The sequence below is a fragment of the Myotis daubentonii genome, chromosome 4, assembly GCF_963259705.1.
Source record: "Myotis daubentonii chromosome 4, mMyoDau2.1, whole genome shotgun sequence".
In the NCBI taxonomy this organism is placed as follows: Eukaryota; Metazoa; Chordata; class Mammalia; order Chiroptera; family Vespertilionidae; genus Myotis; species Myotis daubentonii.
Genome location: NC_081843.1, coordinates 110,628,024 through 110,643,244, shown reverse-complemented (window position 1 = coordinate 110,643,244; position 15,221 = coordinate 110,628,024). Strand labels below are relative to the sequence as shown.

At 46.9% G+C, this 15,221-nt stretch overlaps 1 protein-coding gene across 4 annotated transcripts in view; it reads right to left on the bottom strand.

Moving 5' to 3' along the window:
• The window catches only part of CPLANE1 (ciliogenesis and planar polarity effector complex subunit 1), a 75,359-nt gene that overhangs the window by 43,681 nt on the left and 16,457 nt on the right, over positions 1-15,221 (bottom strand). For all 4 annotated transcript variants that reach the window (XM_059694922.1, XM_059694921.1, XM_059694923.1 and 1 more), the window contains 11 exons: positions 14,441-14,605; positions 13,882-14,040; positions 12,506-12,731; positions 11,374-11,513; positions 10,108-10,325; positions 8,325-8,489; positions 5,160-5,298; positions 3,600-3,709; positions 3,285-3,443; positions 3,062-3,170; positions 896-1,187 (listed from right to left, as the gene is read on the bottom strand). In XM_059694922.1, coding sequence (XP_059550905.1) covers positions 896-1,187; positions 3,062-3,170; positions 3,285-3,443; positions 3,600-3,709; positions 5,160-5,298; positions 8,325-8,489; positions 10,108-10,325; positions 11,374-11,513; positions 12,506-12,731; positions 13,882-14,040; positions 14,441-14,605 — 1,882 coding nt within the window. The remainder of the gene's footprint in view (positions 1-895; positions 1,188-3,061; positions 3,171-3,284; positions 3,444-3,599; positions 3,710-5,159; positions 5,299-8,324; positions 8,490-10,107; positions 10,326-11,373; positions 11,514-12,505; positions 12,732-13,881; positions 14,041-14,440; positions 14,606-15,221) is intronic.

Below are 15,221 nucleotides of genomic sequence, written 5' to 3'. Positions count from 1 at the left end.
TGCTGGGCCGGGGCAGAGCGCCAGGTCTGCGTCTCTGCCTATTGAACAGGCACAGCAAGCGGCCTCCGGGTCAACCAGCACACCCTGCACAATTCGGTGTCAGCCGATGTTCAGAGGGGTGACTTCACGTAAGCAAGGGTGTGCTCAGCTGTATACTCTTCCAGGTGTGAAAGGATAAATTACATTTCAGATACCAGAATTATAAAGAAAATAAAATCTCCCCGGCCGGTGTGGCTCAGTGGTTGAGTGTAGACCTATGAACCAGGAGGTCACGGTTCAATTCCTGGTCAGGGCACATGCCTGGGTTGTGGGGTCGATCCTCAGTGTGGGGCGTGCAGGAGGCAGCCCATCAATGATTCTCTCTCATCACTGATATTTTTCTCTCTCTCTCTCCCTTCCTCTCTAAAATCAATAAAAATGTATTTAAAGGGAAAAGTCTGCTTAAATAAGAGTGCAGAGGTTTAAACGATAAGCAAGAATCTCTCAACAATTAGGGGCAAGTTTCAAAAATGAAATGTGCAATTTCCTTCCCTTGAAACTGAAAAAAAAAAAAAGTTAGCTAACCCCCAAACCCTGAACTATTTAATTTAAGTCTGGAGATTACTAAAAGAACTAAATTCTTCCAGTGAACTCCAGCATTCAACCTACTCATTTGATTTTACACTTTCAGGTGACAAATTATTTCCTGTCTCAATAACGGTTTTAATGGCTTTTCTAATGCACAGTCTCATCTGCATTCCCAGCGTCCTGTGAGGAGGGAGGGTAGTGCTCATTCCCATGAACAGGCCAAGCAGTGAGGTCGCTGAGGCTGGAACCCAGCCCCTCAGTTGCATGAAAATATTGAGACTTTTTTCCAAAGGCAGGGACCACCTGCACTGAGAGCACTCAGCTGTACCTGCGATAGAAATGCGTCCCACTCCTTCCTCCGGCCGACCGAGCCTCCGAGAGCGAGTCGGCCTCGCTGTGGCCCGGGGGCGTGCCCAGGTCTGTGAGTGTGCTCCTGCTCAGGCTCGTCCCCAGGGAGCACTCCTCGAACCCGGGACCTTCGGCGGGCTTGTCGTCCTCCCGGGGCTCCCAGACGTGCCTCTCGAAGGGACCTATGTTTCTCTGCACGCGTTTGAGGGCCTTCACCCTCACTTTGTGGATGGAACGCATGACGACAGACATCGCTTCCTCGGTGTGGGGGCCTGGGAGGAAAGAAGGCAAGGCTTCCGTTCATTAAAAGGTCTCAGCTCGCCCTGACCGGTTTGGCTCAGTGATAGAGCATCAGCCTGCGGACTGAAAGGTCCCAGGTTCGATTCTGGTCAAGGGCATGTACCTTGGTAGCGGGCACATCCCCAGTGGAGGGTGTGCAGGAGGCAGCTGATCGATGTTTCTAACTCTCTATCCCTCTCCCTGCCTCTCTGTAAAAAATCTATGAAATATAATATTTTTTTTAAAAAAAGGTTTCAGCTCGAGAAGGGGCCCGACTCTGGTCCCTCCTGAGGACACAAAGCCTCCGACAAGTAAGGCCCATTCCCCTCCAGATCGGGCCTCCATCAGGACTCGTTAGGCCACAGTCCACACTCCCCGCGGAAGCCGGAGAAGGCCCCTAAGAGTAAAAGGGACAGGACCCTGGCCCGGCCGGCGTGGCTCAGTGGTTAAGCATCAACCCAGGAAGCAGGAGGTCACGGTTCGATTCCTGGACAGGGCACATGCCAACTGGATCCCCAGTGTAGGGCGTGCAGGAGGCAGCCAATCAATGACTCTCTTTCATCATTGATGTTTCTCTCTGTCTCTCTCTCTCTCCCTCCCTCTCTCTGAAATCAATAAAAACATATATTTTTTTTAAAGTGTACCCTGGAAAACAAAAGTTACGAAGTAATTTAACCACCTTAGACATCAGAACAATAACTAAAAAAGAAACACTAACACTTTTTCTATCCCCACGGAGCGGTAAATAGCGAAAATGAGTATAATCTTAGCCAAAGAAACAAGGGCACCTTCTGACTTCAACTAACGGGAAACAATGGAAAGGGAAGCTTTTTGAGGCTGCCTATAAGAAAGTTTAAACATTAATACCTAACAAGACATTTTAGGTTTTAGAGAATGCCAAAAACATCTTTAAAAAAATAGAAATCAGGCCCTAGCTGCTTTAGCTCAGTGGATAGAGTGTTGGTCTGCGGACTGAAGGGTCCCAGGTTTGATTCTGGCCAAGGGCACATGCCCGGGTTGCAGGCTCCATCCCCAGGAACATGTGTGCTGGAGGCAGCCAATCCATGATTCCCTCTCATCATTGATGTTTCTCTCTCTCTCTCCCTCTTTCTTCCTCTCTGAAATCAATAAAAATATATTTTTTAAAAAAAGAAATCATAAGTGCAATATAAGGATATGAATGCAGTCATGTGCAATCAAAAGGACATAACTAGACCTAAATACTAGATTAGCTCTAAAAATGTGGGTAATTTGAATTCTTTTAACATTTCCACATCATGGTCAAGGCACTTAATGCCACTGAACTCTACACTTAAAATGGCAAATTTCATATTATGTATGTTTACCACAATAAAAAAATAATTTCCACAAGATCATCTTGAATGTGTAGGATAAAACTAGAAGCATCAATAACCATAAAGGGAAAGAATACTAGTTTTCAGTAAAATATCCACATTATGAAAAGCACTATATGCTCATTTTATAGAATTTATCTTACTTAATCCTCTTTCAATACACATTCTTAGGCCCGGATTAAGATAGTCATTTCACAAATACGGAAATGAGGCTCGGACAGACTGAGCCCCTTGCCTGGTCACACGTTAGTTACTAAGTGACAGAGCCACGTGGGAGCCGGCTCCTGCCTGCTCCCCGCGGCTCCTGCCCGCTCCCCGCGGCTCCTGCCCGCTCCCCGCGGCTCCTGCCCGCTCCCCGCGGATCTGGTGCTGCTGCGCAGGGGAAGGGCCCCGCCTGCTCACCCGGTCTCCGTCTCCGAGGAGAGGGGGGGAGAACTGGAGGACCAGGGCTTTCCAGACAGACGGGGTCCCCAGCAGCCTGCCCAGCAGATACGGGGAACGACCCACAGTACCTTTCACGACGCAGTGGCCGAGTCTTTGCCGGAGGGAGTGATACTTTTCTCTTAAAGGAACCCGGATGTCCTCAGGATTGGGAAATGCTTTCACAAACATGTCTGCTACCTTCAGAAAAGTTAAAAAGTGAGCTTTATGAACAACATCAACCTTAATTAAAAGAAAAAATCCCTTAGAGTTTCTGATCCTGACTTAGTTACGGTTCACCTACATTCACATTACCTTCCTGATCGGTGGCAGCTCTCCAATAAGGCTCAAAATGAGGTCCTGAACCAGTTCTTCGATGTTAGAAAACCGAGAGAAGGGCAGCATTCTGCAAGCCCACTCCGCCGCACAGAGACAGTGCTCAACCGCGCAAGAGTCAAACTCCACTGCCAGGTCCTACACGGACATTGAAAAAAATCAACCCTTTTCCCGCTAGATGGGCAGGCCAGAACACATTCAAAAGAAAATGTGCTCTGAACAGTAAAACCTATCAAGCATCAGTTTTGCAAGTAATGCCTGTTCGTTTTTCTTACTCTTTTGCCAGGTAAGTACCTTCTTTCCCTCCACGTTTTCTCTCGCTTTCTGATACTGCCTGCAACTGGAGGATAACTTATCGCGGACATGCAGCATCCAGCACAACGCACACAGCTCTCGGAAGCACCCTAAGTCAGGAACACAAACAGGAGAGGTCGTATGAGGACGGACACTGATTAACAACGTCAACTCTCTCTGCTTGTTGTTTTTTCCCCCACAAAATACATGTATTTTCTTTTTCTTTTTTTAAAATATATACTTTATTGATTTCTTACAGAGAGGAAGGGAGAGGGATAGAGAGTCAGAAACATCCATGAGAGAGAAACATCGATCAGCCACCTCCTGCACACTCCCTACTGAGTATGTGCCTGCAACCAAGGTACATGCCCTTGACCGGAATCGAACCTGGGACCCTTGAGTCCACAGGCTGACACTCTATCCATTGAGCCAAACCAGTTAGGGCTAAATGTATTTTCTTGATTATAAAAGAAACATATACTCATCATCAACACCTTACATAGAGTCACAGAAAACCTTCTAGAATTTTTATGTATATTATTAGTCTGGAATAGTTCATGCAGGTCGGTTGCATGAAAACATTAAAAACACTGTTAAAGCCGAAACCGGTTTGGCTCAGTGGATAGAGCGTCGGCCTGTGGACTGAATGGTCCCAGGTTCGATTCCGGTCAAGGGCATGTACCTGGGTTGCGGGCACATCCCCAGTAGGAGATTGTGCAGGAGGCAGCTGATGGATGTTTCTCTCTCATCGATGTTTCTAACTCATTATCTCCCTTCCTCTCTGTAAAAAAATCAATAAAATATATTTTAAAAAAAAAAACACTGTTAAAGATTAGGGGTTAATGGGGGCGATGAGGACACATTTGTAATACCTTAACTAATAAAAAGAATAAAAATAAAAATAAAAATACTGTTAAAGAATAAATAACTTACTCTAATACTGATAGTTACCTGCTTTAAGCTCAATAGTATATGGTAGATACTATTTAAGCCAATGCATCCATCTGTACTTAATGCTATATAGTTAATTTGTTTGGAAAATCACTTATAGTCATTTAAGTTTAAAATTTTTCTATACTAAAACATAATTTCCAATATCAATTAATATTCTTCATTAAAACCAGTACAGCCCTGGCCGGTTTGGGTCAGTGGATGGAATGTCAGCCTGTGGCCTGATGAGTCTCAGGTTCGATTCTGGTCAAGGGCACGTGTCTGGGTTGAGGACTCAATCTCCTGTGGGGGTGTGCAGGAGGCAGCCAATCGATGATTCTCTCTCATCATTGATGTTTCTCTCTCTCTCTCTCGCCCTCCCTCTCTGAAATCAATGGAAGCATATCTAAAACAAAAACAAAAGCAATACAAGTACGTAAAGACATATAAAATCCCATTATGCAGTTTTCTTTTCTCTCCACCTATTGTATCTGGGATTGCTTTCCATGGTGCTAACACACAGTCTTTTCATTGCCAGGAGAGTATTCGGTTGTATGGAAACTTCCCCAAATCAGGTGTAAAGTAGATCATTTACTAATAGCCTAAGCAAGCAGCTCCTCCGGGACAAACCTATTGCTGTAATGGAAGCCGCATCCAGCTTGCTGTCCCCCGTTGCTCCAGGTCGGAAGAAAGCCACGCCGCCCACACAGTAGTGAAGCAATGACGGCGGGAAGGGACTCAGGGGCGGGAGGGAGCCTTTCATTCGAATCTGAAGTGAAGGAGGACAGGATATGTCAACTGTCGGCTGCATACATCAACGTCTAAGGAAACTATAAAGCAACAGGCAGCAGGTAAAGATAAACCACAGAGAATGGAAAACACAGCAAGCTTCCTACACTACCCAAGAAAAGCGTCCTGAAATCGGCCATACTTTCAGAAACTTAGCTCACATATTTTCTTCAAAAAGTTCACTAGGCTCAATCTCAAAAGAGAACAAAAGGTTTAATCAACTCATCCTTTTGTCACTCAGTTATGTCCGTACAAAAAGAATTTAATGCTTTTGTCCTTTCTCCAAAGGCATGATAAAGAAATTAAATTATCTAACTTTCACCTAAAATAAAACTATGTGTATGCCCAGTTGGCATGGCTCAGTGGTTGAGCCTCGACCTGTGAACCAGGAGGTCACGGTTTGATTCCAATTAGGGCGCATGCCCAGGTTGTGTGCTCAGTCCCCAGTGGGGGATGTGCAAGAGGCAGCCAATCGATGATTCCCTCTCATCATTGATGTTTCTCTCTTTCTCCCTCTCCCATCCTCTCTGAAATCAATAAAAATATATTTAAAAAATAAAACTATGTGTAGTACCTAAAAACAAATACAAAATAAGGTAGAGCTACATACATAACTTTTGAAAAACTAATCCATAAATGACAGAATTAGAAAGTCACCATTTGGCAACCCCTAATAAAATAAGACTTCTAGCAAGGATCATCAATAAATGCTAAATTTAGTGAAAAGTTGATGATTGATGGATAACGTGACAGTGGGTGGGTCATGACACAAACTCACTGGCCCGCCTCACAATCACTGAAAGCAGATAAGGTGACAAGACTAAGGAGCACTAATTGGTGGTTACAAAATAGTCATGGGGATGAAAGGCCAGCATAGGAAAATCTATACATATAAAAGCCTACGTGACCGGCTGACCGGCCAGTAGCTATGACGCACAATGACCACCAGGGGGCAGACGCTCAACACACAGGCATGGAAACATGGAACAGCCTGATGAATCTCAGAGGGAAGAGGGGAAGGGGAAGGGTGTGAAGAGATTAACCAAAGATCTTATATGCATACTACAGGCCTGCAGGGATCAGGCCGAAACCGGCAGTCCAACATCCCCGAGGGGTCTTGGATTGCGAGAGGGTGCAGGCCAGGCCGAGGGACCCCACTGGTGTACAAACCCGTGCACTGGGCCTCTAGTATGTAATAACAGTGTATGGTGCCAAGTGGGCTCTGGAAATAGCAGAACATTTTGTCAAGTATATGATTATCTAACAACTATGCTGTACATCTGAAACTAATACAAAATAATGTTGAATGTAAACTGTAATTAAAAAACATTTTATTGAAAAAATACCGAAAGCACACACACACATACATGCAATTCTCACACACACATGCAATTCTCACACACATACACACAGGGGAAAAAACAGACTGTGGAGAAAGATTAAACACTTCCCAAGAAATGCTGCTAACTGTTAAAATCTGGTGATAAGTTCAGCATGAACTGTACTATTCTTTTTACTTTTATAAGTTTTCATAACAAAGTTTTATAAAACAACTGTCCCACATTTTCCTAATTTATTTTTATGTTATCAGAAAAATAACTATTCTGTATCGTTTTTTTATAAACATTTTTAACAGCTTTACATCTACAGAAAAACTGAAGTGACAGCACAGAGGGTTTCCACAGGTTCCCATTATCAACAGCTTACATCATTACAGTGCACTTGTTATCATTAATGAGCCAATACTTTGATACATTAACTAAAGACCGAACTTTATTCAGATTTCCATAGTTTTTAGTAAACACACAAAAAACATCCACACCTTTGGGATGACAAAATAGAGGATGAGTACAAACCTCTCTCTCTAAAAAGTGACTAATTTTCAAGAACAACTTGATAAACCACTTCTCGGAGCCTACAGGGTCTGTCCTCACAAAGGAGGAGGTGCGGATGCTTGTTTTTAATGTGACCAAGGGCCAGGTGAAAAGTACCGGGGGCTAATAAATTGATGTCCACATCCACAGAGAGAGGCTGCAGCCTACGAAGGACCTGCAGCAGGACAGGGGCCTCCGGGCCGACGTCCCCTCCAGCTCAGGTCAGGCAAGAAGGCAGCTACCGCCGGCTGCAGCCAGGGCGGGAGACCACAGCCCAGGGAGCTGCCCGTCTCAGCCGCCGGCAGGGGCACTGGCTGGTGGGACCACTGAGAGGAGGCACAGGGCCAGGAGCAACCTCACTTTCTGTGATTCCACCCACAGAGCATCCGCAATACCTCGGGGAGATGTCGGAGAGAACCATGTACTGAGTTTAAATCCCCAATGACTGGGGTGGGGGGCAGGGAATGTAACTGAAATTAACTGACTATATTATACTTTCTTTTATATATATATTTATTTTATTGATTCCTTACAGAGAGGAAGGGAGAGGGAGAGGGATACAGAGTTAGAAACATCGATTAGAGGGAAACATCAATTCAGCTGCCTCCCCCACGCCCCCTACTGGGGATGTGCCCGCAACCCAGGTACATGCCCTTGACTGGAATCGAACCTGGGACCCCTCAGTCCGCAGGCCGACGCTCTATCCACTGAGTCAAAACGGTCAGGGCAACTTTCTTTTTTTAATATATTTTTACTGATTTCAGAGAGGAAGGGATAGGGAGAAAGAGAGCGAAACATCAGTGATGAGAGAGAATCACTGATCAGCTGCCTCCTGCACACCCCGGACTGGGGATCGAGCCTGCAACCTGGGCATGTGCCCTGACCGGGAACCGATCCCCAACCTCCTGGTTCATAGGTTAATGCTCAACCACTGGGCCACACTGGCCGGGCCAGGGACCCAGCGCAGAGTCCGCATCGTTTAGCAGAAAGAACGTGGTCTGCGGGGGTTTACTGTGGTAAGTCTGACTAGGGACTGACAGGCAGGACTCCAGGGACACACGTCCCCGTCACCAATCCTAAGAAAGGCTGGCCCGTTTCCGCGGCTCACAGCTCGTGCAGGAGACCCGCCTACCTTCTGCATGACCTTCCTGGCCCACCTCAGCTGCAGGATGTACCACTGCGCGGCCGGGAAGGAGCAGCGCGCCGCCCGGAGGAGCAGGAGCAGGCGCTGCAGGATCCCGGACACCTTCTGGCGGTTCTCCTTCTCGGCTCGTAACAGAAGGTCGTCACCGTCCTCCTGAGGAAATGCAGCACATTCTGTAGTCAGCAACAGGAAAGCTTTTAATGTTAGCGTGCAAGTAGACAGTGCTTCGGGACCTAGAACGTTCCTGGAGGTTTATAGAGAAAATGCTGAGTCCTGGCCTGAGATTTCAACCAGAGCGATGGCTAGCGTCCGGGAAACACTTCTCTCCCCTCGAACAACGGAAAGGGGTAAATCAGTGGTTCTCAACCTTCTGGCCCTTTAAATACAGTTCCTCGTGTTGTGACCCAACCATGAAATTATTTTCGTTGCGCCCTGACGAGTTTGGCTCAGTGGATAGAGCGTCGGCCTGCGGACTGAAGGGTCCCAGGTTCGATTCCGGTCAAGGGCATGTACCTTGGTTGCGGGCACATCCCCAGTCGGGGGCGTGCAGGAGGCAGCTGATCGATGTTTCTCTCTCATCGATGTTTCTGACTCTCTATCCCTCTCCCTTCCTCTCTGTAAAAAATCAATAAAATATATTTTTTTTAAAAAAATTATTTTCGTTGCTACTTCACAACTGTAATGTTGCTACTGTTACGAATCGTAATGTAAATATCTGATAGGCAGGATGGTCTTAGGGGACCCCTGTGAAAGGGTCGTTCGATCGCCAAAGGAGTCGCGACCCACAGGTTGAGAACCGCTGGGCTAAATGGACCCTAATCCCAGATGATCCCCGACAACAGGCGAAGGCCACCACTCCGACCCCATCAGCAGAACCATGCCGAGAGCTCCTCTCCCGGGGAAGTCCTTCTCCTACCTCGTGTCACCTCCTCTGTGAAGCCCTCCCACTGAGCTGCTGTGGCACTCTGCTCAGACCTCCCCTGTATCTCTACTAATTTATTCTGTCCTGATTTATCAGGTTTCCCACTGGACTGAGAACTAGCCAAGAGCAAAGGCCTTGCCACAGGCCTTGGTTCACACAATAAAGTCCAACATGTAGTAGGAGGAGCCAACCAATGTTTGTTGAAAAACACTTTTCCAGTCCGTAGCTAGTGATTAATTCCCCAGAAAATGAGATAATGTGCTGCAAACATCTGCTTCCCCAATACCCTAACCATTGCTGCTTATTTAACTGCACTCAGTTTTAACTGGGCATCTCCCCCGGCCCTGCATTTGTTGGTGCTTACTATGTCCTAGGGCCTATGGTTAAAAAAAAAAAAATTTATGTTTAAAAATATATATATTTTTATTGGTTTTTAGAGAGAGACAGGGAGAAGGAGAGATAGAAACACTGATAAGGGAGAAACATCGATCAACTGCCTCCCTCACGCCCCTTACCAAGGATCGAGCCCACAACTCCAGGCATGTGCCCTGACTGGGAATCGAACCCGTGACCTCTTGTTGCAGGGGCCAAGCTCAACCACTGAGCCACACCAGCCAGACATAAGCTTTGACATTTAACCCCCACAATAACGCCATTGGAAGTCCTATCATCACCGGCATTTTACACATGAGGAGCCTTAAGCAGCTACGTACACTGCATAAAGTTACACAATTAATAAACAGCAAAGCTGGGATCCAGAAGTCTGCCTGCAGAGCTCGCATTTTTATTCTCAAGTTAATTGTTTTTAAAATTGGACAGAATCCACTTTAAGTTAAAAGGTCGGCTTACTTCGCTGAGAAGAGCCGGCTGGGGACAGTACAGCGGAGGAGCAGGGAGGTACAGGCCGCCGGGCACCAGGCCCCAGAGCCTCCGGCTGAAGTCCTTGGCGGAGCCGATCAGAAGCCGCCAGGTCTCCGAGAGCACGTCCGCCTCGGCCATGGCCGCGGCCTTCAGCACGCCCCGCACGGAGCCCAGCAGCAGGTGCGCGTCCTCCTCTTCGACGGGATCTGCACACGCGTCAGGCGACACAATCAGAGTCTGTGTTACACTGCGCATCCTGCTTTGCAGGGTCACAGCTCACATCGGAAAAAAGCTGGTCATCGAAAACAAGCATATTGGTTGACGTGCAAAACATCCCACCTTCCAGACAGAAACGTAATGACTATCCTGTTACTTTAAGGTTATAGGCAATCATAGCACAGGCACTTTTTCCAAAATTAGACATTGCAGTAGTAGCTATGTATAATAAAAATAGTTTTGAAGTATAATTCTGAGTCAAAAAAAAAAAAAAAGAAAAAATATCAGAGCAAAAAATATCAAGAAAGACAGCCAAATAAAATACATTATGTGAAGGCAATGGGAGAGTAATAGCGATTTTTAAAATTTTTTCTTAGTAATCCATCATGGTACTACTATAATGGTTAATAAAAATGACTTCAATGATGCTCAGCATGCTTTAAGGCTTAGCAGATAGTATGAAAGCAACGCCTGTGCCGGGCTGGTGTGACCCAGTGGCTGAGTGTCATCCCAGCACCAAGAGGTTCCAGGTTCAATTCCTGGTCAGGGCACATGCTACGATCTGCAGGGGGAGCCAATGAGCGCTTCTCTCTCTCTCCCTCTCTCCCTCTCCTTTCTTCTCTCAAAAATCAATAAAAACATATTTCTAAAAATTTTATTAAAAAAAACAAACACCATTTGCCTGGCCAGTGTGGCTAGGGGTTGAGCGTCAACCTATGAACTAGGAGGTCACGGTTCAATTCCTGGTCAGGGCACATGCCCAGGTTGTGGGCTCTATCCCCAGTGTGGGGCTGCAGGAGGCAGCCGATCAATGATTCTCTCTTATCATTGACGTTTCTCTCTCTCTCTCCCTCTTCTTCCTTTCTGAAGTCAATAAAAATATATATATATATTTAAAATACACAGTACACTTTTATTTTCAATAAGCTTACTTCAAAGTGTTAATACGTACACTTGTGGGTATTTACCAGCTTCTTAAAATGCCACAGGGCTTATTAATCAACCAGCCCTTCTATCAGGCCTGTGTAGGTAACGCACCTGTAAACTGTTTGTATTTTGGGCCCATTTCTCTTTTTGCTGCCGAAGAGGCCGGCTGACCTAACAGACACTGGAGTTTCTCCTGGAAAATCCGTGCTGGAGTCATGTTGAACGGCAGACTCTGGCCCTTTTTCTTGAGCCTGAAATCACATCGAATTCGGAGAAATGACTCCAAATTTTCAAAACAGCAAATATTCACACATCGGGAACTACACGTGAAGTTTGAGAAACGGTGACACTTCCTTTCATTATTCATCCTACATTTAAGGAAGAACTACGATCAGGAAATGCTGCGTTAAGGAGGGGACCAAGGCTCTCCACAATGATGGCGCTAACACATCTCGCCCGACTGCCCTCCGCTGCCTGCAGACGTGCTCTATCCAGACTGGACCAGACCTGCCTTGGCCAAATGCCTCTGCTTGTGTTTGGAAAGTTCTCTCTCCCTGTAGCTACTCAATTGTCAAGATCCCGTCTTCCCTTCCATGCCCATCCCCAGTGGCATCTCCCACACGGGCATTCCCGTCCTCCCCCGCGGCCTGTTCTCACAAGGCATGTAAACTAGAGCGAGGTGCCGTTTCCGACCAAACTATAAAGCCTTAAGCGTAGAAACGAGGCACCATTTAGGTTTATATCCACGAATACACCTGGTATAGAGTATGTACAGAGAGGTTCCTTAATAAGAAAATACGTGCTTAGTTACTGACTTGAAAAATATAAAAGACACCGTAGTACCATAACATACAGAGAAGTTAAAATACAGAGACTGGTTTGACTAGCTTAAACTCAAATCCGGGACAGACTCTCTCATCGACTATAAGCTCTTTGAGGGCACTGCTAACAAATTAATACTCCAAATAGGCATTTTAATACAAATAAGCCAGCCACTGAGCTGCCCAGCACAGCACCCTCTAGCTGCGTGCAGCGATTTAAATTTAAATTTAAATGAGGTTGGAAATTCGTTTCCTCGGTCTTACTGGCCACAGCGCACGTGCTCAGCGGCTGGACACACAGACATCCCCCCGCGGAGGCAAGTCCTCCGGGATAAGGCCGAGCGGAGACGCCGCAGAAGGGGTCAGAGGGATGAAGGGCACTTTAGCGACACTCTTCCTCCCTCTCTCAGGTCTGTGCGCACCTGGTGGGGTGGCGGCCCCGGCGGCTCAGCTGGGAGGCCACGCCGATGGACACTGCCGTCTTCCAGTCCCCGAGCTCCCGTGCCAGCCACACGGCTTCCGGGACCAGGCCGCCGATCAGCAGCAGCTCCAGGGCGTAGTCCACGGTCCACACGCAGGAGAGGCCCTGCTCTCGGACGGCGCTGGCCACGGCGGCGTGCTGCAGGGGGACGCACCGCGGGGCCGGCTCTGCGTGGGGAGAGAACACGCCGTCACACACGCGGCCACTCCGCTCCTCACCTGGGTACGGCAGCTCCTACACACGCCCAGCAAGGGAGAAGCATACAACACGGGCTAACACACTGCTTCACACTAGGAGAGCGACACACTGCAGAATGCGCCCCGTTCGTGGGTCGGGAAGCGGGTGCCAGCGTCTTAGAAGGAAACAGAACGGGCAGCCACAGAGGCCGCAGAGACAGAGCGGGGCGGAGCGCAGGTCAAGGTGGATGCAGGTCAGGCAAGGGTCTGCGTCGCGTCCGACAAGCAGGGGGGCGCTCGCACGTGTCAGTGCGGGGTCACAGTGCACATCGATTCCTGTCTATCTCTTACAGGAGCTCCGGAGGACACACATGCAAGTTTACCTGACCTCGTATTCCTCATGTTATGCAAAAAAAACCAAAATACAGCAAAAAACCACAGCTTATTTGAGGTAACACTGGAGCACACTCAATGTTCAATACATCAGTGTTTTTTAAGGAAGTTGGAAAGCGTCGTTTTCAGTTTGTAAATTACAAACCTGGCCTGGGATTAAATGCAAAGGGTGACGCCCGCCTCCCCAGCTGTCTGTACCTTCCCTCACTGAAGCAAATGAATCAACAACGTGAGAATATGATGGCAGGACTATTATTTTTGTAAAAATACATACTGCTAAGATTTTCACTTACTCCCTCAAAATAAAACTGGCAAGTGTGAGCAGCTGATCGATGTGTCGCTCTCACATCACTGTTTCTCTCTCTCCCTTCTCCCTTCCTCTCTCTCTGAAAGCAATAAAAAAATATTTTTTAAAGTTAACTATCCGAGTAAAATTACGTTCTAAATGAGCATACACAAAATCTGTTTAATTTTTATAGAAATGAAGATGGCAGCACTTTGACTTTAAAAATGAAAACTTTATAAATACCAGCTTATCCAAAATTTGTGATTAAAAAAAATCCATATTTAAAAAAAAAAAAAAACCCAAGCAACCACCTTTCTCAGACTTTACTCATTCACACATGGTCCCTGAGTGTCTCATGTGCGCCAGGCACTAAGCTGACCGCATTCCTTCCACAGAGTGACGATCACTGCGTAATACTGTTTTAAATATTACGAGCAACAACAAGGTGAGAACACTGTTTACCTGTTTTAATGTGAAGGGGAGGCAGGACGTTCACGTGGTGAGGGGGCAGAATGCAGAGCCGCTGGTTGGTGAAATAGGCGGCCATGAACCGGGCCATGGACTGGACGACCCTCACTGCGGCCTCGGGGTGGGCAGGCCCGGGAGGTCCCCACGCGGGAGCTAAGGGACACAGCAAACGAGCAGAGGACATTCTGGTCAGGCCATCACGAAGTGGTAACATCGAAGTTCCCAGCATTATCCAGGAGGGAACTCATAAGTAGTTCTGTTTAGATGAGCAACCAGGACCGGTACAAGTAAATTTATGATAGGCACCTAGACTTCCTTTTTTATGATAGGCATCTAGAGCCCATACACTTAGGAACTTGTATGACTTTAAGTTAATAGTTTTATTTAAAAACATGGAGGATCCAAGCAAAGCAATCTAGCCACAATGCACTTGCCACTCCAGAATTAACCCTAACCAGGCAGAACCACCACCGTTTATCATAAGCAATTTCCTAGCTAAACCTGTAAGTGCACGTTAATACGAAGAAAGATACCGATCTCTGAAAAAACGTACCCGAACTATCTTCATTTTCCCTTACAGGCAGGTGGGACCATCTCAGCAGTTCTCTCACTAGCTGATCGCACAATCCTTGGGCATCGTTTAAATTATAGCTATACAGGTGGCAGTACAAAAGGGACAGGTAATAGCGCATCTGAAGAAAGCAGGTCCTTCTTCCTCCTTAAAGCAGAGAGAATTAAGCTTCCGTTAAAAACGTTAGCAAGGCCAGGTTCTTGGCCTGGGTGCTGGGCAGACACTCTGGGGGTGTTCTGTTTATGAAACCCATGAAGCTGTATACTCTTGTTATGTGAACCTTTCTGTATCTGTTTTATCCTACATAATAAAAGGCTAATATGCAACCAGGCTCATGGCTGGCGAGCCCAGCGGCGGTGGTGGGAGCCTCCCCCACCTCCGCAGCATTCAGACATCCCCTGAGGGCTCTCAGACTGCAAGAGGGCGCAGGCTGGGCTGAGGGACCCCCGCGTCCCCAAGTGCACGAATTTCATGCACCAGGCCTCTAGTGCTTCAATAAAAGATGCTTTAAATTCTTTAAGAAAACAGGTGAGCAATGCATTGTTCTTTTTCACTTTAAGTTCTGAAGAGTTTTATTTTCTTTCATCAGGCCCAGGATGACTACAATTTTATCCAAAGAGAGCTGTAATCCTCGTTCCCTCAGCACTAAGGTTCACTAACATCCGTCTCAAGCACACATGGTCTGAAACGAAGGGAAGCGTGTGAGCCCCTCCCCCCGCCGCCATGACCAAGGGGCCAAACACACATCAAACAGATGGTCAGA